General features: G+C 41.5%; 1 protein-coding gene across 1 annotated transcript in view; it reads right to left on the bottom strand.

Annotated features, from left to right (window-relative positions):
* Positions 1 to 19380, bottom strand: part of MYBBP1A (MYB binding protein 1a) — a 79238-nt gene extending 59858 nt beyond the window's left edge. The window contains exons 1-8 of the mRNA XM_040424841.1: positions 19138 to 19380; positions 8278 to 8373; positions 7157 to 7240; positions 5023 to 5097; positions 4572 to 4679; positions 3989 to 4179; positions 2497 to 2664; positions 777 to 894 (exon numbers count right to left, since the gene is read on the bottom strand). Coding sequence (XP_040280775.1) covers positions 777 to 894; positions 2497 to 2664; positions 3989 to 4179; positions 4572 to 4679; positions 5023 to 5097; positions 7157 to 7240; positions 8278 to 8373; positions 19138 to 19347 — 1050 coding nt within the window. The 5' untranslated portion in view covers positions 19348 to 19380. The remainder of the gene's footprint in view (positions 1 to 776; positions 895 to 2496; positions 2665 to 3988; positions 4180 to 4571; positions 4680 to 5022; positions 5098 to 7156; positions 7241 to 8277; positions 8374 to 19137) is intronic.
* Between the last annotated feature and the right edge of the window lie 643 nt (positions 19381 to 20023).

The raw sequence follows: 20023 nt of genomic DNA, 5'->3' as shown, positions 1-20023 counted from the left end.
TTAATCGCAAATTGAAATGAAAATGTCTTACATTTCAAATTACAATGTATTTGTAATAAAAATCCATTTCACAACCAAAAGCTTTCTGAATAAAAAAAAAAATGTAAAAAAAACTTCATACTGATGTGTGCAGACACCCGGTAAAATGGTATCCAGCACTTTACAATCATCGGGGTCACTGTGTAGTTTTGCATCAAAGGGAACAGTTTAGAAAACAATAAAAATGCATTAAGTGTACATAAATTCATGCACAGCCTGTAAAAATATAAGTTCACAATGAGCCAGATTCCTGTCCACATGTACATATCTTCCAAAAATCATCTAGGCTCAACAGCTCAAAAAGTCTGCAATACAGGTGCCAGTAAACATTAACATACGAGTATATGAATGACCTGCTCAGGTGCAGATGCAGCATATCTTATAACCCATTTATAAAAGGAACAAACAAGTGACAGCGAGCACATTACCTATTCTAATTGGTAGGTGAAAAGGAGAACTTTAATAAAAGCTTTACAGGGGGAGCAATGACAGTTACATACTGACCACCTGCACCCAGCCCTTGCAGCAACTCCTGCTCCCCAATTTCAAACTGGTGCTGCAGCCTAAATATGGTATATTAACCTGGGATCCTGGTCTCATTTGAAAGTTAACATTCTGTGCAAAGTTCTATTTTATTTCTTCTATTTTGGTCATGACATTGCTTCAATTATTACACTCTTTTTACATGTTTTTCGTGTAATAAAGTAAACTGTATGTGAAAATTCTACTAATTTTACCTGAATTGAGACAACGTGCTCCCCATAACGTAACATGACATTTCTACGAAGTATCATTTGCAACTGGTCTTTATCCAGCAAAGGCAAAGCAGCTCCAAGCAGCCTGTAACACAGGTAGCTAAAAGAAACAAGCCTAGTTAGACAGTAGTAGAAAAAGTGAAAGCTCCAAGACTAATAAAATGATTTTTACAGCATTACATATATATCTCAGTTTATACAATGTTACAGGAGTTGTCTCTTGTCTTTAAAGATAATGTAGTGCAGCGTGCTTCTAGCACTCACCCTTCCTTTGAAGGAATCAGTGGGTGGTCATAGTGCTGCAGGGAAAACGTAGTGTTAGGTGTGGTGCAAACATTTAAAGGGGTTATCCAAGTTATATTTATTGATGACCTATCCTCAGGATAGGTCATCAATATCAGATCGGCGGGGGTCCGACACCCGGCATCCCCTCCGATCAGCTGTTTGAAGAGAAGGCATGTGCAGTGTCAGCGCTGCCTCCTCTTCACTGTTTACCTTCTAGCCGTTGCATCTGCAGTGGTGAGCAGGTGTAATTACACCCAAGCCTTCCTATTGAAATGAATGGGACGGCTTGGGTGTAATTACACCTGCTCACCACTGCAGATGCAACGGCTAGAAGGTAAACAGTGAGGAGGAGGCAGCGCTGACAACGCACATGCCTTCTCTTCAAACAGCTGATCGGAGGGGGTGCCGGGTGTCAGACTCCCGCCGATCTGATATTGATGACCTATCCTGGAGGATAGGTCATCAATAAATATAACTTGGATAACCCCTTTAATACATGCACAGGATGAGTGCACCAGAGCTGCTGTTAGCTGCTTTCCATTCTGGCTAACAGAGGGGGGTCTCAACCAGGAAGCCCCACTCTAATGTCCAAAAGCATTAACAGGACATATAAACAGGGACTGAAAGAAATACTTATCAAAGGGAAACACATGTACAGGCTCAGACTGGCCCACAGGGGAGCAGGTGAATCCCCTGAGCAAGGTGGGACCCTAGTAGCCCACCCCTGCACAAGTGGCACATGGCAAAGTAGACTGACAGGCTGGCTGAGATGCTATACAATACATTGCTTATGTTCATATAAACACTGGGTAGTGTAGGCAGGCAGAATATGCAGGTAGTTTTACAATGGGAGCCCAAAATAAATTTTAATGGTGGGCCCTATGCACCCCAGTCCGACACTGCGCATGCACCTTCTTTGCACCTCTGACCATCCAATAAAGGACATTGATAATTACTCCCCTTCTTCAAAGTCAGAGGATCAGAGGGCTGGATAGTGGATGCATCAACTAGACCAGTGGTGGCGAACCTATGGCATGGGTGCCAGAGGCGGCACACAGAGTCCTCTCTGTGGGCACCCGCACTCTGGAAAAAGTATACCAATATGTCTTAGACTTTTCCTGCCATAGGCAGCTCATTCAATGCAGGCTATTATAGCTAAATGATAAAGTACATAGAAGATATACTGTATTGGACTGTAGTATTTAGGGTAAATTGCCATGTTGGCACTTTGCGATAAAATAAGTGGGTTTTGGGTTGCAGTTTTGTCACTTGGTCTCTAAAAGGTTCACCATCCCTAAACTAGACTTTCTTAGTTATGATTTTTCTAGATGCCCTAAAATACAGGAACCTATCTAGTGACAGATACCCTTAGAAATTTTTGTTAAATGAGAGGCAACAGATATCACTGAGAACATACATGCATGGCCCATATTCTTCCTCCATCAAACCATTCTCCACAACTTCCTTCCAAAATAATTCAAAAGCGTCCTCTTTCAGGGCAATCTTCAGGACATCAAGAGCTACTCCTGGCAGGCACCTTTCTTTCTTAACAGACTTTGCAGCCATTTTTATCAATTCCACCAACCTGCAAAGGAAGATAAAAGAACAAATCCAATAAATACCATAGCGAAAACATCACAGCAGTCTAAGCGGCATATTTATCATGCCTTCACTCCAGAATTCTGGCTTAAAAAAATAAAAAATAAAAATCGCAAAAAGAGTCGCTTTTGTAACTCTTTGCACTCGCTTGCGCAAAAACTTTGCAACCTTTTGCATTCTTACACCACTCACTCCAGTTTTTAAATGTGAGTGGAGAGTGGCTGTGGTTAGCTATGTTTAGAAGTTTCACTCCAGATTTATCATTGAGACTTTTTTAAAAAGTCGCAATCTCACTCCAGGAGGAGGGCGAAGTAGGAAAACTAGAGTACCTTTTCTAGACAAAAGTGTTAGGTTTAAGGATAAGCCAAATTTATCAAACATCATGAGACATTTGATGAATGTGGCATAAAGTACTACAACAAAGGCCTTAAGAAAAACTGACTATAAATATTCCACCTATTATAAATTCCCTGGACTTTGAGTGGCTGTCATGGCCCATAAACATGTAGGAACTAGTGTTAGGGACCACTCCATAGAGGCGACCTTGACGTGGTGAGTGGCTTATTACGCTTTGGCCAAAATGTACACCAATGCCTCATCCAGCATAGAGGCAGGGCAGAATGCTGGTTGCAGAGTGCTATTGCATTTGTATTTTGCGTTTGTATTATAAATTCCCCCCAATGTGTATATTCATACGTGGCAGATGGAATGCAAAATTTTTGCGAGTGTTCCATTCACCTTGATTGAAGGAATTCATTTGCTTCCTGCCTAACAACCCTGTTCACATGAATGCAGCTGATTTTCAGTTGCCAAAATTCCTGCAACAAATAAGTTGCTTGTGAAGATACCCTTGGACGAAACACTGCTCCATCAAAGAGGACATGTAAAGTCAAGATGTTATCAAAACTCAAATTGGGTCATTTATGAAACTTGTGTAAAGTAAAACTGGCTTAGTTGCTGGCAACCAATCAGATTCCACCTTTCATTTTTGACAGCTCCTTTGGAAAATAAAAGATGGAATCTGATTTGTTGCTATGGGCAACTAAGCCAGTTCTACTTTACAACAGTTTGCTAAATGAACCCAAAAAATCCTTTTTTAATATGGACTAATTTTACCTAGTACACCTTCTAGGTGCCGCACTGTTTAGCTCAAGCTGCATATCGTCCTGCTTTCTCATATACCAGCCAAATATAGACTGAACAGCAATACACACAAGCAATTGTTCAAAGGGACTACTAAATCTGGGGGTCTACTAAAGTCCTATCAATCAAGATCAAGTTCATTATCTACAGGGCAGACTTTCTCTTACTTTGGGATGTTGTCCTGTGTAACAACTGTAGATGTTCCAAGCAACTTCTTTAGCTTCTTGGGCTTGAGAACTCCTGGAAACTTTTGCAGTCCAACAAGAAGCAAGTGAAGATGTTCTGGGGTGCTGAATGCGGACGTCAAATCTGACTGTAGAACCCCAAATAGCACTTCCTCAAAAGTGGATTCTGGAACCTGAAGATGTTAAATAGAGGTATATAAAACAAAACAAGTGGGAGAAGATCCTACAAGGCTAATGGTTGGCAGGGCATACTGATCTGCTCCATCGGCACTTCTAACAGAGGTGATAGAAAATTATTATTTTTAAGCTTTTAACTGCAGAGAGGGTGCCCCACATGTTCTAAAGGATAAAAAGGGACACCCTACAAAATGTAACGGTGAAGTAGAACTAAATGAAGGTCCTTCCAGGTAATGTGCCTCCTGATCTCATCTTTTTCCAGATACCAAGTACACATTTGTAACTTGAAAAATAATTTGAAGGGACACACAATTCCATAGACATCAATCATTACATTTCATCACTACTCCACTTTGTAAAAGACTATACATAGAAAATAGAACCCAACCTCTGAGAGAATGTCCACCAGAGTCTTGCGTGGTAAATCCTTCAGGTGTTCTCTGTACTGTGCCAAACTCTGCAGCAACTGCACACATTGCAATAGTACCTTTGGATCCTGTCAAAATAAAAATGTTTTCCCTGGCTTACATACGTACAAATCTACAAGACACAAGGTCAATGCAGTCATACATGTTGGCTATAGATTAGTAGTCACTTCTACAAACTAAAACTGTGGAAAAAAATAAATAATATTATATAATATAATAAATATTTATATTCATTTCTCAGTTTTTATATATAAAGATAGATCATTAACACTATTTAAAGGGCTTGTCTGGTTTCCCACATTGATGACCTTTCCTCAGGACAGGTCATCAGTATGGGAAACTTGACAACCCCTTTATGAATGAAAAAAACATAATGTGTTTGTGCTTATGGAACATTGCTTCAAGTTTTACCTTAGCAAGTCGACCTGACTGGAAAAGGGCCAGAACTCCAAAAAAATTACCAAAGGCAGCATTCCTCACCAATTTCTGAAGAAAAAATTAATGAAAAAAAGATATAAAAGTAATTTTGCAGTTGTTTACATAATTTTGCAGAGTTAACGTTATCCTCTATCCTAAGCATATTTTCACATGTGACTGAGTTTCTACTGGAAATCTGCTGCAGAAAACAAGCACTAAAAGGTGCTTAAATCCGCAATGAAAATACACGGCATAAATTGAAATACTGTAGATTTAAAATCTGCACACATGCCTTCACTTTGCTGGTAACGTACAATGCTGTAGAAGTGCTGCATGAAAATCCAGACATTTCCTAGAACTGATGGCATATAGCATGAGCCAGCCATTGTGCTTGGAACTGCATCAGCTATCCTTATTCCCATCTAACATATGCCATACATGTTCGATACATGCAGATCCCACCTCTGGGAGGGGCCCTGTACCGTGGCAGTTGCGAATAGATAGTTTGCAGACTAGGCCATTTTCAGAACACCCACCCTCTTGAACTTGTGTGTCCAGATGGGAACACCCCTTTACATGTGACGCCCAACAACCATAGTGTTACGAAAGATGGGAGTATCTTATGTTGTTACATTTCCATTGCTCTTTAATCCTTTCGCTACCAGCGCCGTACGTGTATGGTGCTGGAGCGATAGGCAAACATGGCGCCCGTTCGCACGTGCAGCGGGCGCCATGGCCGGCAGGTCTCTGCGGTTTCAAAAAGCAGAGACCTGTGGCTAATTACTGTGACCGGCAATAATACAGATCGCGGTAATTAAAGGCTTTAGATGCCGTGATCAAGCGAGATCAAGGCATCTAAATGCGCAAAAAGCTTCATACGGACAATGGGGGCATCAGTAGTTGTGCTTAACACTACCAGCCTCGCTTACAAGGCTGATAGTGTTCATGCTGCAATTCTTATTTTGGCCACCAGATGGGAAATACCATAAGAAATGAGCAATTTTCAGTCCAAAACCCATTTAAAAAAATCCCCGATAGTACAAAATTAAAAAACATAATTTATAGACTCATATATGAGCTTCAAAATCACAAAAAAGTCAATTTTTTTTTATATATATAAAAAATGAAAAAATATAAAAAGTTTAAATCACCCCCTTTCTGTATAAAAAAATAAATAAATACCTAAATAACAATAAATATAAACATTATGGGTATTGACGTGACCGATAACGCCCATACTATTAAAATATAATTTAAAAAAAATCCAATATGGCGAATGGCGTAACATTTTTTTTATTGCTTCTCTTACCCAAATTTTTTTTATAAAATTGTGATCAAAAAGTCATGCACACTCCAAAATGGTATCAACAAAACATTGTCCCGCAAAAAATTAGCCCCTAAACAGCTCAGTAGACATACCGTAAGTATAAAAAAGTTATGGGGGTCAGAATATGGTGATGTGAAAAATAAAACATTTAAAAAAATAAAATAAAAGTTCAAATGTATTTTGACACTATTTAGACATAAAAAACCTATACCTATGGGGTATCGTTGCAATCGTACTGAGAATGAAGGGCATGGGTCAGTTTTGCTGCAAACAAAACGCTGTGTGAAAAAAAAACGTAAAATGGTGTAGGAATTGCATTTTCTTTCCAATTTCACCCCATTTGGAATTTTTTTACCGGTTCCCACTACATTTTATGCCATAATTAATGGTGGCATTAGAAAGTACAACTTGTCCCGCAAAAAATAAGCCCTCATACAGCTATGTGAATGGAAATATAAAAAAGTTATGGCCCAAAAAAATAGGGAAGAAAAATGAAAACGCAAAATCCTAAGAGTTAAGGGTAGACTAGCGCTGCATGCTATGCTGTTGTATCGGGTAGAAAAAAAAAAGGTAAAATAAAAAATAAAATAAAAAAAGACAGCAAAAATATTTTTCAACTAAAATCAATTCTTTTTGGTCTGGGGTGACTACAGAACACATACAAAAGGAGATAGATATCCAAGCCCAAAACACAAGCACATCAATCCGCCATTCAAAAGAGCAACCCCGACAATGAGGCTGTTCTTTAAACATGCTGAATATTTCACACAAAGATTGGATGAGAACATAATGAAGACTCACTTTTTTAACCTTCTGAAGGTTATGCTTCTCGTAAATGTGTTCGAAAACCGTGGCTAGTGGGACTTCTTCAAAGCACTGCAGAACCTTCAAGGGAATCACAGAGTGAGATATTTAGCGAGTTGATAATTCCAGATACTTATTAGTCAATTACACTGCCCAGATTCCGTTAGTGCCTGCTAAAGACAGCTCTCATTGGCATCAAGATGTCTAAAAGGTCAATTCTAAATCCACTGGCTTGCTGGCACAGGTCATCCTTTCCACTGTCTTCTACCACCATTTATTAGGCATGGCACAGGGATAGCAGTCATATTTTACACCATACACCGCAGGATCGATGAAAGAGTGCCATTTTATTGTGTTAGATTCCTTTCTGTTACTTTTCATATCTGCTACTAATGTAATAATATCTAAATCACCAGCTCATCTTATAATCTCTGGTCTGCACATGCGCAGGACAGATAATACCTGCTTTAAGGGTTATCCATATGTGCCGTCATCTCAGGGGCTACGTAGTGTCCATAGCCTGAACAGCACAGAGAATCCAGAATAGATGATTTTCCTGTCCCATCACACAGGTCTAACAGTATCAATGCCAGACTACTGGATTCCCGACCACCAGACCTCCTCCAACCTGTAACATCCATTCTAATGTGTTCCTGTTGGATCTCCTGGCTTTACATCACTGAGGCAGGGTGAAGATAAAGCTCCAAGGTCCCAGTATACAATACAGGTGGAGGGCTTCTCGTCTGAGATCTTTGTTTGGATAGCGCAGAGGATCAACGTGCTGCGAATGGGGATTGATGGGCAAATGGTGTTACACTAAGGAAATGCACAGCCCCCTCATTTTCAATGAAGAACCCAGAAATACTGGGAAACCATAGGGACACCTAGGGATTTTTTGTTTTTTAATATTACTCATTTGTATTACAATGTAACCTGTGTGTGGTCACAGCAGAAGCTAAAATGATTTGGGGGAAAACTCCTTTCATTCTTTTATATCCTATAACTCCATTCAGTCTGTAGTAGCCTTGATATCCAAACTATTAACTAAATGCAGAGGCTCAGCCTTATAATCCACATCATCTTTAATAAAATAGTATTAGGTAAATTAAACTACAAACCTGGGCTAAGGCCAAGCTAAATCCTGGTCTTGCTGCTTCCCGAGTGGCTGCCAGTCCTTCCACAAGTCTCTTAAAGGTGTATTTCAGCTCATCTGCCTGTTAAAAAAATATATATATCATAGCGGTACTTGAAAAAAGATCTGACATGTCACAGTGACCTATCAAAGGCTTTGATTGATGGGGACCAGGTCCTGAGGACCCCACCGATTACAGAATGGAAGAGGCAGAAGGACAAAAAGATCACGATAGGTCTTACCGTGGAGGGAGAAATAATTATTAGCAGAAAATAATAAATGAGTAATTAAGGTAGCAGCCGTGGCACACTTATGCCGTAACCCTCTGACCACATGTTCTTGGACCAGTGGACAGCAGCAGTGACACAGAAATAAGAAGCTTATTTTCTTTTCATACCATCACTCGTCCACTTACAATTTTGTCGGCAGCGCATCCCCTTTCAATGGAGCAATGTACTGGCGGCAAACAAGTCTTAGTGCCACATAAAAGATGTGATCATGTGACGAGCGAGTGTCCACTCATTGGCCGGGTGATCAGTGGCATGCTTACATGGGGAATGATTGGAAACAAACGCTCGGTCTGATCATCGGCTCGTGTAAACTGCCTCTTCGCTGTGAATGACAGCGCTTATGCAGAGAAGAAGCAGGGAAGGGGTGTGTGGTTACCGTGACTTAAAGCAAGGAAGCCACTGCCCCCTTGACTTCAAGCAGGACTAGAAAATCGTGCCGGCAGGGGATAAAAGAATGTTTTCAGAGCTATTGCCGCAGCTGCCTTCAGGAACAAAACAATCGTGAGAAACACACTGCTGGCTACTCTCAGGTACTGCTGGCAGCTTCAGATGGTTTTTGGATGTGACAAGTTCCCTTTAAAGGGTCACTGAGTTTTCTGAAAACTTTTCATATATCATAGAGAAAAAAGTTTTTGATTGGGGGTGGTCTGAGTGCTGAGACCCCCACCGATCACTAGAATGAGAAGTGATAACATAGCACAGATGGCTGTCCTCACTGCAGGGGATGGGCTCAATAGGAAGTCTATGGGCCCGTCTCAATTCTATCTCCTGCAGTGAGCGTAGAGCACGTGCCACGTGAGCGGCGCGCTTCTCTCTCTCCTCATTCTAGTGATCAGAGGGAGTCTCCGCACTCCGCAGCCTAGTATCACAGAACATGGAGCACGCTGCTGTCAGCGCGCTCCATGTTCCCTTAGCAGCACAGGGTAGAAGGAAGCAGCCTCCCCCTCCCCACTGTGCCGCTGCTGCCAATGAGAGGAGAGAGGGGAGGGGCTGTGGCCACTGCACCACCAATGATGATAATTAAACCATTAATACAAATACAGGAGGCGGGGGCCAGCTATGTGATAAAAATCAAAACGTGTTAAAAAAAAAGCCATTTCGTACCAATCAAACAGTTATCTCATCCCGCATAAAATTAGACCCTACCTAAGACAATCGCCCAAAAAATAAAAACTATGGCTCTTAGAATATGGAGACACTAAAACATGATTTTTTTTTTATTGTGTAAAGTTTAATAAATAAATAAAAAAGTATACATATTAGGTATCATCGCGTCCGTAAGAACCTGCTGCTATATAAAAATATCACATGAACTAACCCCTCAGATGAACACCGTAAGAAAAATTTTATAAAAACGGTCAAAAAAGCAATTTTTTGACACCTTACATCACAAAAAGTGTAACAGCAAGCGATCAAAAAGTCATACGCAGCCTAAAATAGTACCAGTCATCTCATACCGAAAAAAAATGAGCCCCTACATAAGACAGTCGTCCGAAAAATATAAGGCTTTTAGAATATAGAGACACAAAAAAAATTATTTTTAAATGCTTTATTATGTAAAACTGAAACAAACAACCATATTTGGTATTGTCGCGTCCATAACAACCTGCTTTACAAAAATAGCACATGATCTAACCTGTCAGATAAACATTGTAAAAACAAAAAATAAAAAAGGGTGCCAAAACAGCTATTTTTTGTTACCTCGCCTCACAAAAAGTATAAAATAGAGCACCCAAAAATTACATGTACCCTAAAATAGTACCAACAAAACTGCCACCTTATACCGTAGTTTCCAAAATGGGGTCACTTTTTTGTAGTTTCTACTCTAGGGGTGCATCAGGGGATCTTCAAATGTGACATGGCAGCTTAAAATTAGGGATCGACACATCGGATTTAGCGATGTTATCGGCTGATATTCATTATTTTCCAAGTTATCGGCATCTAACCATGCCGATAATGCGTCCAGCGCACGCGCTCCCAATCTGTCTCGAAGGCTCCGCGCGACAAAACAAGACGTGCGCACGAATCGCGGGACTTCTGGAGAGGAGCCGAAGTCTCGGCCCTGAAGTAGTTCTGTCTGGAGGAGTGGCTGCAGTGCCGTGTGCCGTCGAAGTCTGCTCTGCCGCTTGTGTGCCAGCCCAGTTGGACCGCTTGGTTTGCCAAATTGCCACCTTTACTTCTGGTCTACTAAAAAGGTAATTTTATTTTTTCATCTAATACTATGTTGGTTATTGGAGTAGTTACTCACTCAGTCACTGAGGTGGGGGAGGGGTGGTGGATGGCACTATTATATCACAATAAAGACATTAATATATACACTATTATATATATATATTTACATCTTATAATTAAGCCCTTGTAGGTTAGTGAGGCAGGGGGAAGGGTGGAAATTGGCATTTGGCACTAGTATATTATAAATGTAAATTATAAATTTATAAAGCAACTATACTAAATGATGATAAGCAAGCAAGCCATGGTAATCAGTAAGGTGGGAGGGGTGGTGGTGCTGCTGCTGGATATGGCACTATATATTATAATAAAGCACTGAGTGTAATTGTTTGCATTAGATTTATATTATAAATGATATAATAAAGCCCTTGGGTAGTATATATTGGCACTATATAAATGATAATAAAGCACTGGGAGTAAGTAGTATACTATAATGCTCCCACGCCAAATACTGTGCAAATTATTAAGTATTCAGAAGGCATTCATCAACACTTTATCAATATGGCATTTATTTGTATAAGTATTATAAAGTCCAGTCCTGATTGAAATCAGTTCCAATATAAGATCGGATAAAATACTACTACTGCTTATTTTAATACTTATTTCACAGCAGGCCTGACTTATTCTGTGTCCAGCCGCCAATGAGGCGCTAAGTTGCGCAACATAATTTCACGGTTTACCCCTTTCTCCCTGCTGTGAGCTGAGGAGGAACACAACTAGAACTCAGTATTAGCACCAAACCATAATGGGGCGGAGTTCCGGCGGCAGCGCGCGAGAGGCATGTAATTACTGTATACGGAAAAACAGAAAGGAACCACAAAACGGAAAAACGGATCCGTAAAGAAAAAACAAACCGCAAAACACTGAAAAAGCCATACGGTCGTGTGCATGAGCCCTAAAAGACCCTTTGGCCAAAGGCGAGATAGGGCATCCACTATTTCTAGACCATCCAGGGGAGATAGGAAACAAAATCTTTCTACTCTCCTGTTTATCCGATCTGCGAATAAGTCCAGAACTGGAACACCCCACATCTCGGTAACTTGAAGGAAGACATTGGGATGTAAAGTCCATTCTACCTCTATTAGAGTCTGACGGCTGAGGAAGTCGGCCACCCTACTGCTGCTTCCTTTTAAGTGTACTGCCATTAGAGAGGACAGGTGTTTCTCTGCAAAGAGAAAGATATCCTTCGATGTTGCTGCCAGTGATCTGCTCTGGGTGTCCCCCTGCCTGTTCAAATACCCGACTGTCGTCATATTGTCTAACAGGAGCTTGACATGATCGAGAGATGTCTTTGAGTGAAGGGCCAGAAGAACCTTGTAGACTGCTGAGTTCTCTTAGGTTTGAGGATGCCTGTTGCATGGAATCGTCCCAGAGTCCTTGAACCATAAGGTCTCCCGTATGACCTGCCCAACCTCGTCTGCTGGCATCTGTAGACACTACTAGAAGATTTTCTTGATGCCAGAAGACTCCTCTCAGAAGATTTCTTCTTATCCTTCACCAAGTCAGGTAACGTTTCACGAACTGTGGAATTGATATTTTCTTGTCCAGGGAGTCTCTGCTTCCATTCCAAGATGCTACAAGAAAAGCCTGCAGGATTCTGGTGTGGCTTTGCGCCCACCTGACAGCCGGGATTGAGGATGTTAGAACTCCCAGGATTGTCATGATGTTTCTGATAGAAGTGGATCTTAGACTGTAAGACTAATTCACTTTTAATTAAAAGGGACGATTGTTTTTCTTCTGGAAGAAAGGACATCAGCAAGCGAGAGTCGAGAAGGACCCCTAAAAAGACTTTGTGTTGAGTCGGGACGAGGTTGGATTTTTTTAAACTTATGATCCATCCCAGATCCGTGAAGGTCCTCAGAACGAGGTCTAGATGTACCAGAAGCCGACTTTCTGATTCTGCGGACAATAGAAAGTCGTCCAAGTACGGTATTATAAGAATGCCAAGTAGATGAAGATGACTGGTTATTTCTGCTACTACTTTTGTGAAAATTCTGGGAGCTGATTATAGGCCAAAGGGGAGCGCTTGAAATTGAAAGGCGACCTCTCATTAACACTGCTATCCTGAGAAATTTTTGATGATCTTTGAAGATGGGTATATGGTAATATGCGTCCTGTAAATCTATTGTCACCATGTAACAATGTTGAGGAAGCAGATTTATTGTTGACTTTATGGTCTCCATCTTGAACTTTTTGTAAGATAGGCACTTGTTCAGACTTCTTAGAATTATAATAAGCCTGAAGGCAAATAGAATTCTTGCTGTTGCTGGTTCTTTGGAACTGCTAGTAGTACGTCTTTTTGAATTAAGTTTCTTATTTCTTCCTCTAGCGAGGACTGATCCTCTTCCTTTGCCAATGGCTTGTTGACAAAAAAGTGATATTGAGGGTAGGTGCTGAATTCCAGCATGAAGCCTCTTTGAATGGAGGCAAGTATCCAAGGGGAGGTCCCTATCTCTCTCCATTGTGTAACAAAATGTTTTAATCTTGCTCCCACCTGGCCCCTGGCGTTATTGAGTGGCCTTTGACACGTTGTCAGGTTTGACAAGGAATCCTTTGTTTCTTCCTCCTGATTGCCATGAGTATTCTCGCTTCTTTTGATCGAAGAAAGGAGCGTCTCTGATGAAAATATTTTGAGTCAGTGGGAAACCCTTTTTCTTGTCGGAAGCTTGTTCTAATACATCATCCAACACCGACCCAAAAAGCCTGTCTCCCTCACAGGGGATGGAACATAACCGGCTCTTCGAACCCGCATCTCCCGACAGGGAGCGGAACCATACGGCCCCGCGGGTGGCATTAGAAATAGCCGCTGATCTTGCTGACAGTCTGACTAAATCCGCTGAGGCATCGGCTAGAAAATTTGAGGCCCGTTTAAGCATTGGTAATGAAGCCAAAATTTCTTCCCTTGGGGTTCCTGCTGCAAGATGATCCTCTAACTGATTAGGCCATACTGACAGGGATCTGGCAGTACAGGTTGATGCAATGCTTGGTCTAAATATAGCTGTGTTTACTTCCCAAGCTTTTTTCAGTAGGTTCTCACACTTCTTGTCCTCCCATGTCCTCAAATGGAAGGGAGGATTTTTTGGATATCCGTGCTACTGGAGCATCAATCTTTGGAGACTTATCCCAAAGATTTGAGTCAGAGTCTGAAAATGGATACTTTCTTTTGAAAGTGTTAGAAATCGGGGCTCTCTTTTCGGGTTCCTTCCATTCCCTTGAGATTAGGGCCTTGACATTATTATGGATTGGGAAAACAAGTCTTTTCCTTTCTCCTAGGCCTTGAAACATCCAATCCTGTATGGAACAACTTTCTTTAGATTCCTCTAGGTGCATAGTAGCCCTTATAGTTTTTAAGAGACTATCTGCATCTTCTGGGAGAAACAATGGTCTACCCCCGTCGTCAAATGAGTCAGAGTCTATGTCAGAAGCAATGTCCCCTTTATCCAAATCTAACCCGAATAACTGGGAGCTCTGGGATTTTTGGGACGTAGAGGCTTGCGATGAGGAGGGGGGTAACCTAGACTCCACGGCTGCATTCACCTCTTCCCAAATCAAACTCTGCATGGAGTCTAAGAAGGAAGGAGATTATTCAGCCGTCGCTTTTTTAGCACATCTGGGGCAAAGTGATTTTTTGGCTTTTGACATAAATTACTTCTTGCAGATAGCGCATTTTTTGTGATTAGAATCAGACCCGGGTGCCTTGGAGGTGGAGGTGTCTCTACCTTACAAATTTAAGAAAAAAATAAGAATAGGGTTCAGAAGCTTTTTAGAAAAGCACACCAACACCAGGCACCCAGGTGGATGATGGGCATAACCCCATACATCAATCTGCCCAAGTCAGGAGAGGAGGCTTACCGGGCTGATGGTGCTTGCGGCCACATCTAGAGGCTTGCGGGCGGTATCCGATTCCACCAGAGCCGACATTTCCACGGAAGGGAATAGCACGAGTACTTCACACAGCTCCGCTTCCCATTTAAATTTCCCGTTACTGAATGACGTCACGACGCCTGTACCACCCGCGATTCAGAGCGAGACTTCCATCTTCCAGGAGTCTCCGCCCCCAGCATGGGGGCGCAACAGGACTTACGCCGAAGGTACAGGGAAGGGAGGCCATGCGTCCCCGGAGCCCCTGTCCACTGCAACGGCCCTCCCCCAAACGGGGGGCAGAGACCAGGCCGTGCGGAGGAATCTTCTGCAGACCTGCACACACAGGTAGGAGTTTCCACGCTGTCCGGGACAGGAAACAATACTGATTAGGTAAGAGGAGGAGGCCCCCTTTTAAACTTGAGCTTCTGTGTTGTTTCCTGTCCTGGAGGTCAGTGCCGTTGGGGAGGCTCCAGGGAAAAAAGGCTTAAACATGGCCAAATTGATGTTCAGCGTTTTATTGGGGCCTCATGTACAGGATTCTCTAACTTTACCAAAAGTCAGCCTTGAAAGAACCATCAATAGAAAGGGCAATCCACTTGAGTGGTGGAAAGAAAATGACACACACTTTAAAACCCTTGCTTCTTATGCCAGAAGATACCTTTGCTCTCCACCCTCCTCTGTACCTAGTGAGCATGTTTTCAGTGAAGCGTCAGCAATCTACGAAAGGAACAGAAGCCGTTTAACAGGAGAACATGCAGAAATGTTGTGCTTTCTGCACTACAATGTACTCCTTCTCAATTGGAAGTATTGAAGAAATTCTAAAGTTTTATATTAGTTTAGCAGAGTTTTCATAAAAATTTTATTTAATGTCAGTCTTCACTTTTTTGTAACCTTGAAGCTGGATAGAAGGTTAACATAGCTTGGCATTCGCTGAATGATCTGGGTTGCTCCAGGAACTGGTCTTGTGTCTAGTGTAGTGTACCCTACCCTGTGCCCACTACCATTTCCTCTGCTACCCAAGACCAATACCCGTATGATGACTAATCGTATTGTCTATGTCTACTCTCTAATTGTTATTTTTATTCTTTTGTTTTATTATGCAACATAATTTGTTTCTGTAATTTTTCTTTTTTATTGCTGAAGTGCAAACCCAGGACAGGACCCTTATAAGTTATGCTACCTTTACTCAGCTAGAAAGGTTAAGTTACTCAACATTTATATTGTTTTAAATGTAATATTCTTTATTATATGCATTAAACCATGTGTTTAAAACTTTAAATTGACACTAAGGCTAAGCAGTTAGGCAACAAAACAAATATAGCTTAATGAAGCTGTTTTGATGCCCTGCTTATATGTACTGTAGTGTTCCTTTGATATTATTACCTATGTCATTGCTGCTCATTTTGCTAAGATTTATTCTAAGTATGGACTATGTGGCTATGTGCAATTGAACATTGTTGTTCTTGTTACCTTTTGACTGATATTTATTTAAAAAATATATATAAAAAAAGTGGTCCAATTTGTTGTATTTGACCCATATCATCATTGTTTTGCTGCAATCTGACTGGTAAGTTTCTGTATTCTTTATTTCTATTTACCAATGAAAAAGAAAGATTTACAAAAAAAAGCTAAACGTTAACAATAAACATGTTCATTTAACAGCAGATTTGTGTAGGAATTTTATATATTTTTTTTCAATAATGAAAATGCACAGAATAACAGGTATAAGTTATCGGCTATCAGTCTGAAAGTACAGCAGTTTACGACCACATATGGGGTGTTTCCGTAAACTACAGAACGAGGGTAATAAATATTGAGTTTTATTTGGCTGTTAACCCTTGCTTTGTTACTGAAAAAAATTGAAAATCTGCCAAAAAAGTGAAATTCTGAAATGTCATCTACATTTTCCTTTAATTCTTGTGGAACACCTAAAGGGTTAACAGTTTGTAAAATCAGTTTTGAATACCTCGAGGGGTATAGTTTCTAAAATAGGGCCATTTATGGGTGGTTTCTATTATGTAAGTCCCAGAAAGTGACTTCAGACCTGAACTGGATTGGGTTTTGGAAATGGTCTTAAAAATTTTAAGATTTGCTTCTAAACTTCTAAGCCTTCTAAAGTCCTAAAAAAAGAAAATATCACTTACAAAATGATCCAAACATAAAGTAGACATATGGTAAATGTAAAGTAATAACTATTTTAGGAGATATCACTATCTGTTTTAAAAGCAGAGAAATGTAAATTTTAGAAAATTGCTAATTTTTCAAGTTTTTGGGTAACTTTGGTCTTTTTTTATAAATAAAAATGAAATATTTTGACTCAAATTTGCCACTGTCATAAAGTACAATATATGACAATAAAACAATCTCAGAATGGCCTGGATAAGGCCTCTTTCACATGACCGTTTTATTTTCCCCCCGTTTACGGGCTGTTTTTTGCGTTCCGTATACGAAACCATTCATTTCAATGGTTCCGCAAAAAAAAACTGAATGTACTCCATATGTTTCTGTATTTCCGTTCCGTTGAAAAATAGAACATGTTCTATTATTGCCCGCAAATCACGTTTCGTGGCTCCATTCAAGTCAATGGGTCCGCAAAAAAACGGAACACATATGGAAATGCATCTGTATGTCTTGCGTATCCGTTCCGTTTTTGCGGAACCATCTTTCGAAAATGTTATGCCCAGCCCAATTTTTTCTATGTAATTACTGTATATGCCATACGGAAAAACGGAACAGAAACAAAAAATGGAACAACGGATCCGTGAAAAACGGACCGCAAAACACTGAAAAAGCTATACGGTCATGTGAAAGAGGCCTAAGTAAAAGCGTTTTAAAGTTATCACCACATAAGGCGACGTTAAATTTGCAAAAAATGGCCTGGTCCTTAAGGTGAAAAATGGCCTGGTCCCCCCCCAATATTAAATCATTGGTGGCGGTGGCCACAGAGTCCACTCCCCTCCTCCTCATTGGTGGCAGTGGCCACAGGGTCCCCTCCTCTCATTGGTGGCAGTGGCAGCTATTGATCGGAGCCCCAGCAGTGTAATCCTGGGTCTCCGATCATTTACCATGGCAGCCAGGACGCTACTGAAGTCCTGGGTGCCATGGTAACCTTCCTGCTGCTGTGTGCACTATGCACAGGGCAGCAGGGAGAGTGTGAAGTCATAGTCACCCTAATAGAGATCTATCAAGGTGAATAGGACCAGGGATGAAAAGATCCCAGGTTCTGGCCCCTAAGGGGAAATAGTTATTAAAGAAAAAGTATAAATCACCCTTTTTCCCAATTTAACATATATAATATATAAAAAATAAATAAATAGTTTACATATCGCCACGTCCCGAAATTCCAAACTATTAAAATATTAGAAAATGTCTCCTATGCGGTGAGCGCCGTAACAGAAAAAAATAAAATAAAAACTGCACGAGTCGCCATTTTTTAGTCACCTTGTCCCCCCCAAAAATAGGATAGGACTGTTCGATTATAGGCCGGACTTTACATAAAAAATGTGGAATGCACGTGGCTTTTTTTGGTGTTTTTTTTATTTTGCGTGGTAACGAATGGTATCAAGTATCGCAATACTTTTTTATGGTATCGAAATCAAATTTTTGGTATCGTGACAACCCTACTATGAAATAGGTTGTACAATGCAGACATTGACTCCTGATCAATCAACCTCATAATTTCAAAATGAGACAGTATGGGTGTATTAAAGGGGCTATCCAACCCCTATAATGCCCTCCCCGCAATGCCTGGGCCCTCCCCTCAAGGTTGCCGATGCATCTCCCTATCCTGCAGAATAAAACACCCGGCAATGGGGTGGGCAGCCAATAGAAAGCCTCCCTAGCGTCACCTGTGATGCTTGCTATTGGCACCACTGGGAGAGGCGGCCATGCAGGCATCAGGAGTGACGCGGGTGCTGGGGAGCAGTGCAAGTATAACCCCCTTTAAAGCAGTAACCTAAGATGATGGGGCACTCCCATGTTGTAAAGCCCTGGCATATTGCTAGAATATGTCATCACTAGAGATGAGTGAATCGTTCAAAATTCTTCACACGATTGAATTAAAAAATTTAAATACTGAATTTCCTGAAAATTTGTTCAGAATTTCTGAATTTTAGAATTGATCGATTCGCTCATCTCTTGTCATCACCTTCTGATCAGTGGGGCTCCGACCTCTAGGACCTCATCTGATCTTAAGAATCAGGTGGCAGAGATCCTGACACCCGCCTGCGAGGAAACTCCAGTAAACTGGGGCCTCACTGTGTAAGCATTGCTAAATCAGTGCTGCGGACCTTCCAGTGGGGGCCCCGCAGGTATGACCCCCTCTGAGATAGCCTAGTGATATACCTGCACTTTACAAAGTGGGAAACCCCTTTAAGGAGCTCTTACAGATTCTCTTTCACATTTCAGCCATGGACAAAGGGGGCCGAATGCAGCAGATCCCCACAGCCCAGCCCCAGACCTACCTTGTCGCTGGACTTCAGGTACTGGATGAGGTTCTCAGTGGCTGCCAGTCTGACATCCTGATCCAGCTTCGCAATGTCCCAGAAGAAGTCCAGGAACTGCCGGTTCTGCTGCAGGACACTGCGCACTGCCGCATCCTTCTTCGGCTCGTTCTTCTTCTTCTTAGATGCAGCTTCCCCGCCGTCCATGCCTGAGACACTCTGCACAACCATGCTGCTCTGTGCCACACGTGTCAGCACAGCCACTTCCGGGGTCACCGCACATGCGCACCAGGTCCCGGAGCGCTCCTTACTGGTACTGGCAGAGCTGGTACTAACTAGGCTGTGTGCAGCTTCTCGTGTCTCCGGCTGCACTAGTGTCAATGTATGATAAGTAGACAATACAGAGCGGAGATAGTTATGGATGATCCAGTTATATAGGCTGACAGGTTGTGTCTTTGCTGCTGCCCATTGATGTGAATAGGAAGGCATGCCATCATACCTATGGCACATAGCTGTCTGTGCCTACAGGAGAAAAATGAAGGAAAATAGGAAGATCTGCAGCATACAAAACAGAAACCGTCACCCACAGATTCTGGGGCAAATCCACAGCTGATTATTCCGATTTGTATTCTGTCCATGATGTACTGAAATGGGTCATTTTTGACTGTGCCGACAAAACCTACACTTAAAAATGCCTTAATACAGTTTTTTTATTTTATTCCTCTGGTTTCTGAATAAAATGCATTCAGAAACCACAGCAGCAAAAAAACACTACCAAAAATGCTAAGGTCCCATTCACACAACCGCAGGTCTGCAAAATACAGGCACCGGCCACATGAACCCTGCACGATCCACCAGATACCGGGAAAGATAGGACATGTCTGGGTCCGGCAGGAAGGTGGTCTAT

The sequence above is a fragment of the Bufo bufo genome, chromosome 3 (genome assembly GCF_905171765.1).
Source record: "Bufo bufo chromosome 3, aBufBuf1.1, whole genome shotgun sequence".
Taxonomy (NCBI): domain Eukaryota; kingdom Metazoa; phylum Chordata; class Amphibia; order Anura; family Bufonidae; genus Bufo; species Bufo bufo.
The sequence above is the reverse complement of the archived record's forward strand: the minus strand, read 5'-3'. Positions and strand labels throughout refer to the sequence as shown.